This window comes from Bubalus bubalis, chromosome 11 (genome assembly GCF_019923935.1).
Source record: "Bubalus bubalis isolate 160015118507 breed Murrah chromosome 11, NDDB_SH_1, whole genome shotgun sequence".
Taxonomy (NCBI): domain Eukaryota; kingdom Metazoa; phylum Chordata; class Mammalia; order Artiodactyla; family Bovidae; genus Bubalus; species Bubalus bubalis.
In genome coordinates this window covers 46715156-46733573 of record NC_059167.1, presented here as the reverse complement: position 1 = coordinate 46733573, position 18418 = coordinate 46715156, and the positions used below count along the sequence as shown (strand labels likewise).

At 35.9% G+C, this 18418-nt stretch overlaps 1 protein-coding gene across 1 annotated transcript in view; it reads left to right on the top strand.

The window, feature by feature from the left end:
- WDR72 (WD repeat domain 72) overlaps positions 1–18418 on the top strand; it is a 227192-nt gene that overhangs the window by 37856 nt on the left and 170918 nt on the right. Inside the window, exons 4-11 of the mRNA XM_025295622.2 lie at positions 5318–5396; positions 6458–6629; positions 7271–7347; positions 8352–8471; positions 9448–9593; positions 9975–10071; positions 15561–15711; positions 16340–16585. Coding sequence (XP_025151407.2) covers positions 5318–5396; positions 6458–6629; positions 7271–7347; positions 8352–8471; positions 9448–9593; positions 9975–10071; positions 15561–15711; positions 16340–16585 — 1088 coding nt within the window. The remainder of the gene's footprint in view (positions 1–5317; positions 5397–6457; positions 6630–7270; positions 7348–8351; positions 8472–9447; positions 9594–9974; positions 10072–15560; positions 15712–16339; positions 16586–18418) is intronic.

Sequence of the window (18418 nt, the reverse complement as noted above, 5' to 3'; positions counted from 1 at the left end):
CAATAATGTTTATATGTACCTGCCATCCATCTCCCCCATACATACACAAAATCCTAATCAACAACTGTATGTAATAAATATAATGATCAGACTCCATATGCTCTGGTGTTACAAAGGTGGGTAAAGATGTTGATTAACCTTAGACTTTAAACTAGATATACATGCTGACATTTCCAGGGTAGCTGCTAAAAGAACAAACAAAAGAAATAAAAATGAAAAAAGATAGAATATATAACTTCCAATTTTAAAAAAGAAAAAAATGTTCTTTAATCCTAAGGCAACAACAATAAATGAGACAAAGAGCACAGCATAAGATAATTGAAATAAATCTGAATAAACCAGTTACTCAATTAACTAAAGGGACTAAGCCCATCAGTAAAAATTGTAAAACAATTTAAAAGATAAAAACAGCATATGGATATATAAAAGTTAAAAAGAAATGGATTGAAAGAGATTTATCAGGGAAATACTACTGAAAATGTTAATATAGCTATATCAGCATATTATATTTGTAAATATATTTAGTTAATAAAACCTTAAGACAAAAAGGCTTTACATTGATAGAGTTATTACTTATTAATAAAACTTCCAACCATCAGCAAGAGATGATACTAGAGAGATAGGCATGCAGACAGTCTTCTAGGATAGCGTTCATCAAATCTGAGCCTTTCTCAGGACCACTTACAGATTTCTGAACCCCATTCTCAGAGGTACAGATTCAGTAGGTCTGGACCGAGGTTCAAGAACTTGCATTTCTAACATGTTCCTGGACGATGCTAATGCTGCTATTTCAGAGGAATATATTTGGAATGGTGGGTACCCCATATCTGGGGCTGTGAGAGAAAGTGTGAGGTCAAGAATGACTTGGAAAACTCACTGGTGATGATATTCATTAAGAATGAAAACACAGGAGGGAAGATGGTAGGCCTCATTCTAAATACAAGGGGTGTGAAGTCCTGCAAGTCATCCAGGTAGAAACATGCAATTGATAGTTGCCTGTGGAAATCTAGAGCCCAGTGAATAGACCTCGGCTTCCAATGTCGTGTTGATGGTACTTGAAACCATGGGAATAGATAACTTATCTAGAGAGAGTATGAAATATGATAATATAAGAAAGCCTAAGACACAAATCAAAGGAAAACCAACATTGAAGAAGTGGGCATAAGAAAATAGGAGCCTGAGAATGCCAAAGAAAATCCAAAAGTATTATTGAAAACAAAAGTGAATTTGAAGAATATAATGGATTTTTAATTCAAGATTGCAAACCAAGCATTCATATTTATCTCCTTTCCCTCTAGATGCTTCATTAAAATGTGAGCAATGATAACAGTGTTGTAAGCACACAGATATGAATATAGGAATAGAGCCAAGAGAAACCAGTGTATTTTTGAGACACAGAAAGTGAATGAAAGAGTAGTGACTGATTTATGTATTCATTGAGTGAATTTTTTTTCACTTTCATGCATTGGAGAAGAATATGGCAACCCACTCCAGTGTTCTTGCCTGGAGAATCCCAGGGATGGTGGAGCCTGGTGGGCTGCCGTCTATGGGGTCGCACAGAGTCGGACACGACTGACGTGACTTAGCAGCAGCAGCAGCAGCAGGTGGGAATGTGGAGTTGAATAAGAAAAAAAGGCCCTTTGCAAAGGAATTTTTAGTGGGAATTTAATAATATTTTAATTTTGTATGTTATAGATTTTTTTTCCAGTGTGTTTTGCTTTTCACTGAAATTTTAAAAATTTTGTAAATTGTTAAACTACATTTTTACAGTCGAAGGTGACTTAATCTATGTATAAAGTTTGGGAGCAGTATTTGAAAACAAAAAGAATGTCCATTCTAATAGTTAATTTTCATGTCTTAGTAGATATGTAACTGAGCAGTTCCAGCTCAATGCCAATGCTACTTTCGATGTACAATAAATTTGCTTTTCTTTCTTGAATAGAATTGATTGGCAAAGAGTTAATTTTCACTATAAGATATTTTTGTATTTTTTTTTCCAATTTAAGGTAGACTATAGCATGATAAGCAAACAAACACGGAAAGCATTAGAATCCAAGAGAGTTTAGAAACATTAGTATCACTGAGTGAGCTTTTATTGATACCCAGGCTTCAACCTTGAAACTGTGATTTTATTAGTCTGGTTTGATGTCTGTGCTGGGTCCCAGACATCAGTATTTTTAAAAAGCTCCCTGATAATTCTAATGTAGAGTCAGGGTTTAGAGCCTGGTTTAGAGTTAGAGTTATCTAGAAACAAGTTAACTGACCAAAAACTTTGCAAAACCCCACATGCCAGGACTCCAACACAGAGCCACGAGATTACAATCTCTGAGGAAACTTTTAAAAAATATTCACAGGTGATGCTTGATGAATAGCTAGAGTTGAGAACCACACTGATGAACTTAAATTATTTTGTAGAGCTAAAATTTTTTTTTCTTCTTTTTTTTTAAATTTTATTTTATTTTTAAACTTTACATAATTGTATTAGTTTTGCCAAATATCAAAATGAATCTGCCACAGGTATACATGTGTTCCCCATCCTGAACCCTCCTCCCTCCTCCCTCCCCATACCATCCCTCTGGGTCGTCCCAGTGCACCAGCCCCAAGCATCCAGTATCGTGCATCAAACCTGGACTGGCAACTCGTTTCATACATGATATTTTACATGTTTCAATGCCATTCTCCCAAATCTTCCCACCCTCTCCCTCTCCCACAGAGTCCATAAGACTGTTCTAAACATCAGTGTCTCTTTTGCTGTCTCATACACAGGGTTATTGTTACCATCTTTCTAAATTCCATATATATGCGTTAGTATACTGTATTGGTGTTTTTCTTTCTGGCTTACTTCACTCTGTATAATAGGCTCCAGTTTCATCCACCTCATTAGAACTGATTCAAATGTATTCTTTTTAATGGCTGAGTAATACTCCATTGTGTATATGTACCATAGCTTTCTTATCCATTCATCTGCTGATGGACATCTAGGTTGCTTTCATGTCCTAGAAGAGCTAAAATTTTATATTGATGGCTGCTTAAGATTCCATTTCTTTATCAGATCAGATCAGATCAGTCACTCAGTCATGTCTGACTCTTTGCAATCCCATGAATCGCAGCACGCCAGGCCTCCCTGTCCATCACCAACTCCCGGAGTTCACCCAGACCCACGTCCATCGAGTCAGTGATGCCATCCAGCCATCTCATCCTCTGTCGTCCTCTTCTCCTCCTGCCCCCAATCCCTCCCAGCATCAGAGTCTTTTCCAATGAGTCAACTCTGCACATGAGTTGGCCAAAGTACTAGAGTTTCAGCTTTAGCATCATTCCTTCCAAAGAAATCCCAGAAGAAGACTGATCTCCTTCAGAATGGACTCGTTGGATCTCCTTGCAGGCCAAGGGACTCTCAAGAGTCTGCTCCAACACCACAGTTCAAAAGCATCAATTCTTCGGCACTCAGCCTTCTTCACAGTCCAACTCTCACATCCATACATGACCACAGGAAAAACCATAGCCTTGACTAGACGAACCTTTTTGGCAAAGTAATGTCTCTGCTTTTGAATATGCTATCTAGGTTGGTCATAACTTTCCTTCCAAGGAGTAAGTGTCTTTTAATTTCATGGCTGCAGTCACCATCTGTAGTGATTTTGGAGCCCAGAAAAATAAAGTCTGACACTGTTTCCCCATCTATTTCCCATGAAGTGATGGGACCGGATGCCATGATCTTTGTTTTCTGAATGTTGAGCTTTAAGCCAACTTTTTCACTCTCCACTTTCACTTTCATCAAGAGGCTTTTGAGTTCCTCTTCACCCTCTGCCATAAGGGTGGTGTCATCTGCATATCTGAGGTTATTGATGTTTCTCCCAGCAATCTTGATTCCAGCTTGTGTTTCTTCCAGTCCAGCGTTTCTCATGATGTACTCTGCATATAAGTTAAATAAATAGTAAGACTGGGAAAAAGGTAGAAACTGAAATAATATCTCAAAAGTTTTACATATATTATTATTTACATAATAATTTTACATATTTACATATATATTATTACATGTAGATATTATTTCAGTTTCTACCTTTTTCCCAGTCTTATTTTTCACACACACACATATACTCACTTTCTGCCTGTTTTATTGAGGTGCATGCCTTTCCAGATTACCTCAAATTCTTTCTGGCCTACAGTTTGATATAAACAAAGATAAATAAAACCACTACATATATCTAGTTCTATATCTAGGATATGACTTTTCACCTTCAACCCTAAAGACATTTTGGGCCACTGAAGAATTCTTTGTCGTGTCTGAGCATTGTAGCACATTTCGCAGCATCCCTAGCCTTCCCCACTAGATGCCAGTATCGTGTTCCTAGTTGTGACAACCAAAAATGTCTCTAAACATTGTCAAATGTCCTTTGTGGGGCAAAATCAGCTCAGGTTGAGAACCATTGATTTCAAGATTGATTCCCAGTGTTTGGCCAGAAAAAAACTCAAAGTCTGCAAACACCAAATGCATACAGCACTTACTGTTTTTGGTCCATATCATTTGCTTCTTAATAGCAGCTCTCCATTAAAGCCAATAAAGCTTTCACTTTTCTTCCATGGAAAATTTTGCTTATGTGTTGAAAGTGTTGAAACTGAAGAATATTACCAAACAACTCTGAAATAGCCGTTCTGGTTTTTGTGAACTGAAATCATACAGATTTAAACTGGTTTACACTGGATGTATTTGTAACCGGATTTCAAAACTATCTGTATCTTCATAACATATATGTTATTAAGGCAGAGTTTTCTAAAAAATGAGAATTTTCTTACTATTTAGTGACAAGGGTGATTTCAGAATTTCAGAAGAGAAGGAATTAAGTGTATCAAGGACAGACCAAATGTGGCCTCTTGGTGGCACTGTTTATTTTTACAAAAATATACGTGAGCTCCAGAGATGCAACACTTGATGTATTATGCTTTTCAGAATATGTAGTTTTAAGCTCAGTAAAATAAAGCATTTTCAATACTTTGCAGTTTCCATAGAAAGATTGCCGTCCTGTCACTCTTCCAGGCTGGATAGCGGCATCCCCACAATTGGTTGGAGGTCAGGTTGGCACTCAAATATGGCTTGTAGGCTGGTGGCAGGGTGTAATTACGAAACAAAAAGACACAGATACAGTATGTCATCCCTGCTAATGACCACAACATTTTCTTGCCTAGTAATCTGTAGCGAAAAGCCACATAAACGATCAGGCTGCATTTAAGTGCAGCACTAAAGAAAAACTTGGTGGCACAAAAATTATTCCAGCCAATTGAGTGGAAATGACAGAGAATAATACAAAGTTATCTCTGCTAGGGAGATGTGTGTTTGGAATGTCACCAATGGACAGTGCGTGGAGAAGGCCATACTTCCTTACAGACATACTGCAATCTGTGTAAGTATGATCATTTCCTTCAGAACATCTCCAGATTCTACAACGCCTTCAGATCATTTGTTTAGCACGCGTTTAAAGACTTTAGAGGGATTCTTTTCTTGAATTTTTATTTTGTCATTAGAAGTGTCAGTTATCGTCTGTTATTTTGGCATTTTTCTTTCCCCAGAGTAACTACTTAACCATTTTTTCTTAATATTTCTTATATTTCTGTATCTTTCTAACATAGACACATTTGAAAGACAATTTCCTTATTTTTCCTTGGTTACATTTACAAAACATACACTCACAACCACACACACAAAAATTGTTTCCATTTTATCAACAGGCAGTTTTATAAAGCAAAATTTTTTCCCTTGTTTCCAATTTAAGCCTCTTTTGGGTGCATAGGTTCTGAATTTCTTATTTATGAAATAATAATCACTTTATAATCACTTCCCAGTATTGAAAAGAGGTTTTGACTTTTGGTAGATGGACTCCAAACATATATTTAAAGTAGCTGCATGATTCCAATGGTACTGACACTGTTTTTTACATTGTACACATTGCTTTAGCATTGATGACTTGCATTGGATCACTTATGAACTCCTTTCTGGGATCAAAATTTTTGCATTGTGATTGTCAAGGATAGATTATAAACTTTGATATAAGCCATTCTTAAAATTTATTTGGCACAAGAATTCCTCAAAAGTTCTTCATTTTTATTTCTTCTTAACACGTAACAGTATTGCTAGGATAGGAAACCTGTTTTTGTTGTTTAGTTCCACACAGCATTCCAGAATTAATATAATTATGAGCTTTCCATGATTTGGACTAAAATTGCTTCTTCTCAAAAGACCCCTCCTTCTTCTCCAGAAAAAAATGATGAAATATAAGCAAGATAAAGTGCAAAATTAACCCTTCAGAATGTATACAATCATTGAACTAAAATTTTAGTTGCTATTCAGCCTAATACCTTAATTGATAGACGATAAAATTAAAATTAACAGAAGTCTTCACCACAGCCAAAATTCTGTTAATTGCAGGTGATAATTAAACTTTTGTTTTGAATTCCATTTGCATAGTATTACCACTGCTCAGCCCGGATGACAGAAGGCTGGCTTCTGTGTTGTGGAGAATATCAAGATGTTCTTATAATTGATGCCAAAAGCTTGGTTATTATTCACACCTTCGTGTCATCTCAGTCTCCTGATTGGATCAACTGCATATGCGTTGTTCACTCCATGACAAATCAAGGTAATAGTTAGGTATTCTCTAACACTAGAGATAGCATATGAAAATATCACCTTCGAATTATTTGTTAAATTATTGGGCAAGAGTTCAGAATGTGTGTTTGTGTTTACCTAAGCCAGATCAAGAGAAACTGAGAACACCCATCCCAGTGATTCAAATCACTGGAAAATCAGCAAGAGGTCAAGATGAAGTGGGGAGAGGAGACCCTGTGTTTCCATGCCCCAGTTTTGCTTGATACATTCTAAGAGTGACAAGCAGAGGTTTGTTGTGGATTAACCGGACTCTTGGACTTGCCCTGCTGTATTTCTCTAGATGTAGTCAAGAAGAGAATTCAGTTCCTGTAAGGAGGGAAGGCTAGCTCCTTACTTATTTCCAAAACAGGAAGGTGTAATCTGTATTGCCGCCGTGGTGGTTTGCAACATGGATCGGCTTTCAGTGGTGCTCTCCTTTTACATGGAATGACTTTGAAATTTTAAGACAAATTTAGAATGTGACCTAAAATGGTTATTCTTTTATTTTTTTTAAAAATTTAGTATTTTCTACCTATGTAGCCTTGGATAATCCTTAAATGACTATGAAATGATCTTCAGGGCAACCAATTATAACAGTGATCAGTTTACATGTGATGTTTGTTGTTTTTACAGAAGATTCTCTCTTGGCCGTATCAGTAGCTGGTGAGCTCAAAGTATGGGATCTTTCTTCATCTATCAACAGCATTCAGGTTGGCTTGTGAATTTATCCTTTATTCTTCCAATTCAAGCATATGTATTGAAATTTTTAAAATTAGAAGTACTTCTGTGTACTTTTCCCTATCTCTTTTCCAAGTTGTGGGCATTGGTAACAATTGGATGGTATCTTTCTCAACCTTTTTTCCATATGTATACACATGTTTTTATCTACACACACATGCACGAATGCACACGCACATACACATACACACACATTGATTTTAATTGAAAAAATCCATGATAGAGGAATATTTCTCTGTCCCTTACAACAGAAGACTCCCTTCCTTCTGGCTGTGTGTGAGCAGTGGCAGTGGCAGGGCGGTTACTACGAATGACTGAGGGTAACTGGGAGTCCAGTCTATTCACCTGCTCTCTGGCATCAGGCTACAAGTTGAGGTGACGAACGAAAGAACAGTCACAGTATTTGTGCTGCTGACAGAATTCTTTCAGCTGCCTCATGCTCTGGGCTAGCCTTCAGAATTTCTTAGCTGGGAAATTCCATAGCGTGGGAATTGTGTTGGCATCCTGAGACCAACACATACCCAGCATTATCAGAAACATTGAGAACATAGTATTCTAAGTATTCTGTGCTGATCACTTTTTGTCTTTTCAAAATATTTTGTTCTTCTATTTTAGCAATTAAGATACTTCAAAGGTTTTTAACAAATTGTTTTTACTTTTCATGATCTTATCTTTCTGCTACATCTAAAAGTCAATGTTATTCATATCTTTACATTTTCAGTATCCTACAGTATATTCCCCAAAAGCATGTTTATTGAATTATTGTATATAATGAATTCCTGAATTCAACTGGGTTTCCTCTTTATGGTTTCCTTTGCAAAGTAGCTTCTTAGTTCAGAAAACTCAAAAGAAAAATCAGCTGCTTTTTTAGAATAATAGTGTGATCTACTTCAGGTGTACAGGGGAGGAGTCTTCTCATGCAGTTTGATATAAATTACCTACAACTAGTACTAATATAATTTTATTCCTTTTGAAGGAAAAGCAAGATGTTTATGAAAAGGAATCCAAATTTCTTGATTCCCTGAACTGCCGAGCAATACGATTTTGCACATATACAGAGAGACTTCTACTGGTGGTATTTTCTAAATGTTGGAAGGTATTATTAAATAACATAATAAACACAAATGTAATTTGATTTTTATCTTGTTTAGTGGAAAAATTAGAAGAATATATTTTAAATATGATACAAACATTTTACAATATTATTATGACAGCAGTGAATTACTTGTCTTTTATGACCGACTTTTATCAGTTTTCCTTCCCCAAATTGGGTCGTTTTGCTTTCCAGGATATTGTATATATAAAGTACATCTTAATTTTATGAATAACAAAATATTGTAATAATGAGCACTTATCTCAGATTAAAGAATTGATGCCGACACTTTAGTATTAAAAAGAAAACTAGTATTTTCTGTACATACATTGGTCTGACTTTTAGATCTTTTTTCTTTTCCTGCTTTGTCATTAAATTTGTCTTTAGGGATTCCTTTCTTGTGACTATATTCACCAACATCTCCAAGAGGAAATGAAAGCTAAGTTACTATCATTTGACAGCATCCTCTTTTTCTCTGATATTTCATATACTTGGCTCAGTTAACAAAACTACATTGTCTTACTTAAAGGCCTATAATATATTTCTGAAATAAAATGTAAAGTACATGGCCTAACATGTACTTTAGGATTTCTACTGTATTAACTTCTTTGTGTGTAATAAATTTCTCAAATGTTCATGTTTGACTATCCATATGGAAAGAATGAAATTATATAGGAAATTTGGGATGTTTTGGTCTCTGTGCTTAATGTTTTTGGTCTCTGTACTTATTAAGCACTTTCTGGAAAGTTTCTGTCAGATAGTTTATCCACTGAAACCTACCTAGGGTAAATGTGAAAAAATAAGTACTAATTAAGTATTATCTTGGTCTGTGAGTGCGTTGTGGCCTGTTACTAATATTTAATTGGTTGTTGTTTTAACACTGTCATCTAAATAGTCTTGATAAGCATACTTTATCTTTCTCCTTGGTAGATTAGATTAGAAGCTTTTGTTAACAAGCATCATTCATTCTGTATTTTAGGTTTATGATTATTGTGATTTTTCCCTTCTTTGGACTGAAGTTAGTGGGAATGGGCAGTTCTTTGCTGGTGGAGAAGTGCTTGCTGCTCACAGAATCATCATCTGGACAGAAGATGGTCACAGTTATATCTATCAGCTGCTGAACAGGTGGGCTCAGATGGAAACGGCATACAAAACATTCAGGTAGAAAATGAACTTTGGGAGGTTTATTATGGAAAAATCCCCGCATGCTGCCCATGATCAAAAACCAGAACAAAACAACTTTGGCACTAGAAGATTTACTCTGGGCTTGGTAGGCTTTAGCCTTTGTATAAAACAGCAGGGGATGAAGGAATGAGATTAACCATGTATAACTTGTACAGCTGGTGCTGGGTTTTCAAAAAGTCACTTGTAATTATTAACCCAACAATTTCTAACTAGAGTTTAGAAACCTGAATGGTACCATCCGGCTGTTGAAAGTGGGAGGGGAAAATACTGAATAAAGAACCCCAAAGTTCTAAACTTTGCTTTTTATATTTTGCTATGCAGTGGGCTTTCAAAAAGCATATACCCTGCTGATGGAACACTGCTTAAAGAGACCATTTATCCTCATTTACTGTGCTCTACTTCTGTGCAGGAAAATAAGGTAATGCAAGAAGAGAGTGACTGCATCAAAGCTGTTTCAGATAAGTGTTACTTTGTCTGTAACAGAGTCTGGCTTGAAAAAATTGAATTGAAGCATCACATTAAGTTGTTAATGAGAAAATTAAATCTAACTGTTAATGGTTACTGAAATCTTTGCCTTTAAGAAATCTGTTTTTAAGTCTGATTAACTAAACAATACATACTAATTATAGAAAAATGATAAATGTTAAAAAGGGAGAAATTAAAAGTTCTAATTTTATCACTATAAATATTCACTGTGAGTTTTTTATTTTATGTATTTACTTATTTTAATTGGAAAATGTTCAAATATTTGAAAGGCTATAAGAATAGTACATAATCAGTCACATACCCTTTACCTAGATTCAGTAGTCATCAACATTTGCCATATTTATTTCTTCTCTCTCTCATTCTCTTTCTTTCTCTTGCTGTCTGCATATATACACACACACACGCACACACACATTTTCCACTAACCCTTTTGATAGATATTTTGATACAAAGTTATTAACATTTTGATGCATCTACTTTAATTTTTAAATTTTATCAAATGTCTCATATCCTGATTTTTTTTTTTTACTTAACTGTATATTGAGATCATTCTTACATGCATTTAGCTATTCTTCTGTATAAAGTTTCTTGTTAAAACAAATAAAATTATGGTTCTTGGCAAAGAGTTGAGGATGTAATTGTGAGCTTTTACTCGACTAAATTATATCTTTGACACTCTATTAAACCTGAAAATTTAAGCAGATATTTTACTTTAGTAGTGTCAACGAAAGTTGTTTTTTTTTAACCTACTGGATTTCAGTTCAGTTCAGTCACACAGTCATGTCTGACTCTTTGCAACCCCATGGACTGCAGCATGCCAGGCCTCCCTGTCCATCACCAACTCCTGGAGTATACTCAAATTCATGTCCATTGAGTTGGTGATGCCATCCAACCATCTCATCCTCTGTCGTCCCCTTCTCCTCCTGCCCTCTATCTTTCCCAGCATCAGGGTCTTTTCAAATGAGTCAGCTCTTTGCATCAAATGGCCAAACTATTGGAGTTTCAGCTTCAGCATCAGGTCTTCCAATGAATATTCAGGACTAATTTCCTTTAAGATGGACTGGTTGGATCTCTTTGCAGTCCAAGGGACTCTCAAGAGTCTTCTCCAACACCACAGTTCAAAAGCATCAATTCTTTGGCACTCAGCCTTCTTTATGGTCCAACTCTCACATCCATACATGACTACTGGAAAAACCATAGCCTTGACTAGATGGATCTTTGTTGGTAAAGTGATATCTCTGCTTTTTAATATGCTGTCTAGATTTGTCATAACTTTTCTTCCAAGGACCAAGTGTCTTTTAATTTCATGGCTGCAGTCAACATCTGCAGTGATTTTGGAGCCCCCAAAAATAATCCTACTGGATTTAATCATCAGTTAATTCTCCAAAAGGTATTTCATGGAGAATGGAGGAGTTCTGAATTATTGATGTGTCAACCAAGGAAGTATGTTACTTTTTACAGTGTTGGTTAGCTTAAGCAGGCAGCATAGTTGTTGCAAATCCTATAGTTCAGTATTGTCTCTTTAACATATCTGTGAGGTTTTGTTGCAAAAACTTAAGTAGTGTCAACTGAAAATTAAAACTCCAAGTGCCATTAGGGCACAGGCAAACTCTAGAGTTATGGTGTGGAGCCCTGTTTCTAAAGGAATTTGTGGGTTGCAGTAGAGCCTTGTTTTGCTGTTGATCACAAAAGCAGTATTGTGGCTTGCTTAAAAAGGCATTTTAAGTTATTTTTTAAAGGGCTTTCCCATTCTTCCTTTTTAGTTCCTGAATGCATTTTTACATAGCACAGTTTGCCCTAAAAGCTAGATATGAGAAATGTCCTTTAAGAGCTTCTGCTCTACTGCAGGTATCAATGCTATGCATACTATGAAGAAAAATAAAAACAATTACAAATTAACTTTAAAAAATATTAATTTTAGAGGAAGCTGCCTTTCTTTATGTCTCAAAAGGTGAAGACACAGATTTGTGAGTCTTCTATTGATATATAATTTTTATTTAGACAACCACAGCTGTTTCAATATCTTACAAGTACTTGTTTCAGTATCTTAAAAGTACCTGAAAGCTAGTGAAAATGAATAGAATAATCTGAAACTGAAAGAAGCTGGTCTACTTATACTTAGACCGTTAATTGCCCTTTATCTAGCCACGAAACTAAATTCAGTTTCTCCCTATTCAAAACATCACCAATATTCACTAAATATAAGACTTCTTAGTGCCTCCTACAGTTACAAGGTAATAAGGCATTTTTGTGGTGTAGGGAGCTGAGGTTAATGGATACAATGAAAATAGAGAATTATGCTCTATAAACATGTTTTTTGGAGTGATGCCATAGAATTGAATCTGCTTGTTTGACAATAGCATGTTCTCATGGGACACCAGGGGCTTATCTGCTGATGGAGTTGTGGTAGCAAGAATAAGGACTCATCTTTTATTCCAACAGCTTTATGAGAGCCTCCCTAGCTTCAAATCATAGCTGATGATCATAGAAGACTATAGCAGGGATCCTGACTGCTGAGATGAGGATATGGGCTTTCCAAGGTCTTAGCTGTGGAGTAAGACTGCTGTGTTGAGGTGGGAATAGATAGGATAGAAACAGCCTGAAGATTGCAGATGAGGAATTTGGGAGCATGAACTAAGAGTAATGACAATGACAATGATGATAGGTAACTTTTTTTTTTTTTTTGAGTCTTTATTATTGTTAAACACACATGGTCTTATGTACATGCATTTCCACCATGACCCCATTTTGAAACTGATGCTCACAGAGGTTAATTCCCAAGATTTGAACCTAGGCAATTTGGTTCCAGAATCTGGAAGTGGACTTTGGAGTGAATTTCTCATTTGTTCTGAGAATGGATATTAAGAATGGTTTCTATTTATTGTTCATGTGTTCTAAGTTGCTTCAGTTGTGTCCAACTCTTTGCGACGCTATGGACTGTAGCCCACTAGGCTCCTCTGTCTGTGGGATTCTCCAGGCAAGAATTCTGGAGTGGGTTGCCATAACCTCCTCCATGGGAACTTCCTGACCCAGGGATCAAACCTGTGTCTCTTCTGACTCCTGCATTGACAGAAGGCTTCTTTACCCCTAGCACCACCATTCTAAGTACTTACTGTTATTAATTCATTAATCCTGACAGTATTCTGTGTAGTAGGTGCTTTTATTTATTAGCCTTCTTTGACAGTTAGGGGAAAAAGAGATACAGGGAGGTTAAGTAAATTGTCTAAATGAAGTAACTGGCTCTTGTAATAGAGTTTGCTGCTGCTGCTGCTGTTAAGTCACTTCAGTCGTGTCCGACTCTGTGTGACCCCACAGACGGCAGCCCACCAGGCTCCCCCGTCCCTGGGATTCTCCAGGCAAGAACACTGGAGTGGGTTGCCATTTCCTTCTCCAGTGCATGAAAGTGAAAAGTGAAAGTGAAGTCGCTCAGTCATGTCCAACCCTCAGCGATCCCATGGACTGCAGCCCACCAGGCTCCTCCATCCATGGAATTTTCCAGGCAGGAGTACTGGATTGGGGTGCCATTGCCTTCTCTGGTAATAGAGTTTAGTATGAGCTAAAACCAGGATTTTAATCCAGGTATTTATCCCAAGAGAATTCACTGTTAATGACCATTTTATTACCTCTTGGAGGATAGGCACTTCTTGTGATAGGTGATGGGTACTGTTATGAAAAATGAGAATCACATGGTAAGGGGCTCTGAGGGAGTTTTCAGTTGAACTCAAGAGCTAACTACTGGAAAGGAGGAGATTGAGGCATCAAGGAGTGGGTATGAGCAAGTGAGCAGCAGCAGCACAGAAGTGAGGGTAGCAGGGATAAGAGCGGTCTGGGGAGAATGGGTAGTGGGGCAGCACATTTTGCTTTGAGGGAGGGGATGTACCACCAACAATTTGAGTAACTGCTCAGCCTCTCTGCAGCTTCATTTTCATATCAAAATCATGAGAAAATTGAGCTAGTCAATTTTAAGGTTCCCAAAGCTTGAGAGAGTTTGAGAGGCCAATAATCAAACTGTACCAACACCATTTCTAACACAAAATTGAAGGCCTTGAGAAGTATAAGACCCCAAAGTGCCTTCTGAATCTTAAAAAAAAAAGAGTTAGGGAACTTACTTCATTGAAACTGTTTTTCTTCAATGCTCTTATTTCTTGAGACTTTAGAGGATTACATATCTTGGTCTTGAATTACTTTTTTTATTCTCTTCCCATCTTAGTTTCTTTATCTCTATAAGAGAAATATAATGTTTATTTACTCTGTAGCTTTGCTGTAAGGATTAAATGTAGTGATATTTTGGCCCTTAATATTCTCTAGAAATACATTATAGAATTTTTTCACTGAACTATCTATCTGAGCCTTCAAACATGCGTTTTCTGACAAGAAACTATCACTTTCTTAGACTTTTTTATTTCTAGCACCAGCCCTTGGCTTTCTCTTCAGGGTGCCTTTTATTTGTACATGAAAAGAGGGTTTTGTTTTCATTTTTCTAATCACTTAATCATTTTGACCCGTTGTGCATAATCTACATACATGTCTGCTCAAGGAACATCTACACTGCACTGAGGTACTAGAAAGATTCGAGGCCCATTCACTAGTGAAAGCGTATCTGATGCCCATTTTTCATTCTGTGTCTCAACAAAATGATCTTCATACACGTAAATATATAATGTATATATTTATGTAAATTATAGCATGTATTTATACTAATATCATAGTATATATTGTATATATATACATACATACATATATATATATAAGTTATGGATTCATTTTCTTTGGGGCCAGATGGGACCTAATTTGAAATCAAATATGTTATATCTGAAAAATAGTCAACAAAAATTAGAAAGCACATTAATACCACAAAATTACCGTACAAATATTATTGTTGCTGTTTTAAGTGACAGTTGGAACTGAAGGAGCAGAAAGAAATCAGACCTCCTCCGCGCCCAGTAGAGCACTGCCATTATCGCATGGGCTTTTGAGTCATAATTACCAGACTGAAACGCCCACTGTTATCGATATCACCTTAGATAAATTAACCTCTTCCCTCTTTGATTATTCATCTGTAAAATGAGGACAATAATAGTACCAAATTCACAGGATTATTTAACTTGAATACATGCAAAGCCCCTAACAGTACGTGTAATATGCACACAGAACATGTTCAATAAATGTTAGCTATTCTTATTAATGCTCTGAAATCTAGCTGATGACTTTGCTTCTTATTTTATAAAAATGTTTTTTTTTGTCTTGAGTGAGAGACTCTTTTCCTAAATTTACTTGAAACTTTGAATAAGTGGGAATAAATGGAAATAATTTAGTTCATCCATGAAGCCTTGTTCTTTCATTTAAAAGCAATGCCTGCCATTATATAGACCTTTTTTTGAAAGTTTTTTTTTTTTTTTACATAAATTTTAACTTTTTTAGTTGGACCAGAGCCTTCCTTTTGTTATGGGATACATAAATGAAAGGAAAGAACCTTTTTATAAGATACTTTTCTCTGGAGAAGTCTCTGGAAGAATTACTTTGTGGCACATCCCTGATGTTCCTGTGTCCAAGTTTGATGGTTCTCCTAGAGGTAAGACAAATTCTATTTCTAATCACCTGTCTTTTAAGAAATACTTTATAATTAATCTGGTGCTTTTTTTTCAAGTTAAGTAATAGGAGGCTACAAACAAGAAGAAGTTCTCATGTACCACTATGCATTAGATACTAACATAAATATCGGCATAAACATGATGCTTATAGATCTTATTCAGCAGTGTGGCCACTGTAATTCAAACTAACACCAGCTTACTGTGAGTGATGTTTTATTGAATTGAAATGAATGTTGACAATATGAATACAGGGTAGACTGATAGATCACATTCGTATTTTTGAATTTGTCATTTCCATATCCTGTATTCCTTTTCAACTAATTTCTCTATTCGAAAGAGTTTCTCAGTTCTTTTTCAGTTGACTTAAGTCTAAAAATGAATCCACTAATACACATCTATTCTTCTGAGGCTTCTTAAGGGAGAGAGAACCAATAAAAAAGCATTTGGAGTGAAAACAATGCATAGCAGGAGAACTTTCTGCCTATAGCACACTATTAGGATGGCAAAAGAGCCTCTATGTGCCCCAAGGTATGGTGCCTTGATAATATTTTCTATATCTGTGATGAATTTATAAACCAAAATTTTCCCTTTTGTGTGTTTTCTTCTTAGAGATACCAATAACTACCACTTGGACCCTTCAAGATAATTTTGATAAGCACTCTACCACATCACAAACTATTAGTGACTACTTCTCTGGGTTTAAAGATGAGAATGAAACTGCGGTTGTCACTTCATCAGAGTATGTTCCAAGTCTTGATAAACTAATATGTGGCTGTGAAGATGGGACAATTTTCATTACACAGGCTTTGAATGCTGCCAAAGCAGGACTTCTAGAAGGCGGTTCTTTACTAAAAGGTCTCGAATTTTATTTGACCCTATTTATTTAATTTACCTAAGCTTCAACTAATAAGCTGTACTAAGAAGATTGCTGAAGCTTAAAAAATTGTAGGCATTTGCTAGTAAATTTGTGCATGTTTTAATTCTAAAGTAAAACACATAAAGGTTTTTTTAAAAGTCAAATAGAAGACTATATGATGAGAAATAAATTTCTCTCCTTATTTGATCTTCCAGGAAGATCACCAAAGGCAAGTGCTAATAAGTTTCTTTATACCCTTTCTAAAATGTCCTATGCATATATAGGCATATAACAAGATTGCGGTATACAGTCTTTTAGTTGTATTATAAAAGTGAAACCACAGTCTATATATTTTACTAAAATATTCTTAAATCTTAATAAAATATTTTGGAGCACATTCTTTATGACTTCATTTTAAATGATTAATAATAATTGAATTTTAATTTGAAAAATCTACTATGATGTGTGTTTGATTTTTTCTAGCCTTTGGCTACTATAGACAATGCAGAATTAACTCTCTTTGCACATATATGTGGGTATATGTATAAAATTATTTTCCAGTAGAATTACTAGATCAATCTTTTTGTATATTTTTAAATTTTTAAATGTTTGATATGTATTTTTATGCATTTTATGTATATTTTTAAATATTTGAAAATATATCTTGAAATGTTTTCCAAAGTACATCAATATACATGTGTATCCACTAACACATATATATAAAAATGCCTTTTTCCTCAAACCTAAGCCAAACTTCTATTCTATTCAACTTTTTAACATGTACCAATCAGGAAAAAGTGGTATCTTCCTATTTTCATTTTTCATTTTTGTGTCAATGAAATATAAATATGTTTTTATATACCTTTGTGCATTACAACAGCAAAAGTCTATTAAGTAAAGACCATTATGCAGAAAGTTGTCTTATGTAAAAGAAGGACATATAGAGGTGACTGAGATTTGGAGTTGTGTAGATAAATTTGTTTGAGGAGGGCATGGCAACCCACTCCAATATTCTTGCCTGGAGTATCCCCGAGGACAGAGAAGCCTGGTGGGCTTCCATGGGGTCACAAAAGAGTCAGACAGAACTTAGCGACTAAACAACAACGACAACAGTGTGCTTATTGCTCTGTGTCTCAATGGCTGATGCTAAAAGTTAGTAAAAAAGCTTAAGACCTTAGCATATTTGATCTCGGCTGATTTATCTTATCCAGAAAAAAAAAGCAGACACCTACATTAGACTGGTGGCATCTGAATTAATATTCATCTTGGTTTGTTAGTGGATATAAAATAAAGAGGTGTCTGATGGAATACAAGAAGTAATAATGATTCTTTGGGACCCAGTATAAATAAAAAGAGATTGTGGTCTGTGGTCCTCTCTAATTTTTTTGAGTTTAGCCAATAATGAAGGAAGAAGAAGTGTGGAAACTGAGTATCAGTAAGTTTGTGTTCTACTATAGCTATGGACGGAGAAGGCAATGACACCCCACTCCAGTACTCTTGCCTGGAAAATCCCATGGATGGAGGAGCCTGGTAGGCTGCAGTCCATGGGGTCGTGAAGAGTCGGACATGACTGAGCGACTTCACTTTCACTTTTCACTTTCCTGCATTGGAGAAGGAAATGGCAACCCACTCCAGTGTTCTTGCCTGGAGAATCCCAGGGACGGGGAAGCCTGGTGGCTGCCATTTATGGGGTCACACAGAGTCGGACACGACTGAAGTGACTTAGCAGCATAGTTATGGTATGAAATACCCAGGTTTCATACGGTATGAAACCCAGGTTTTCATACCCAGGTTTTCCTACCAAGTGCCAATGCTAAGAAATTATGTACATT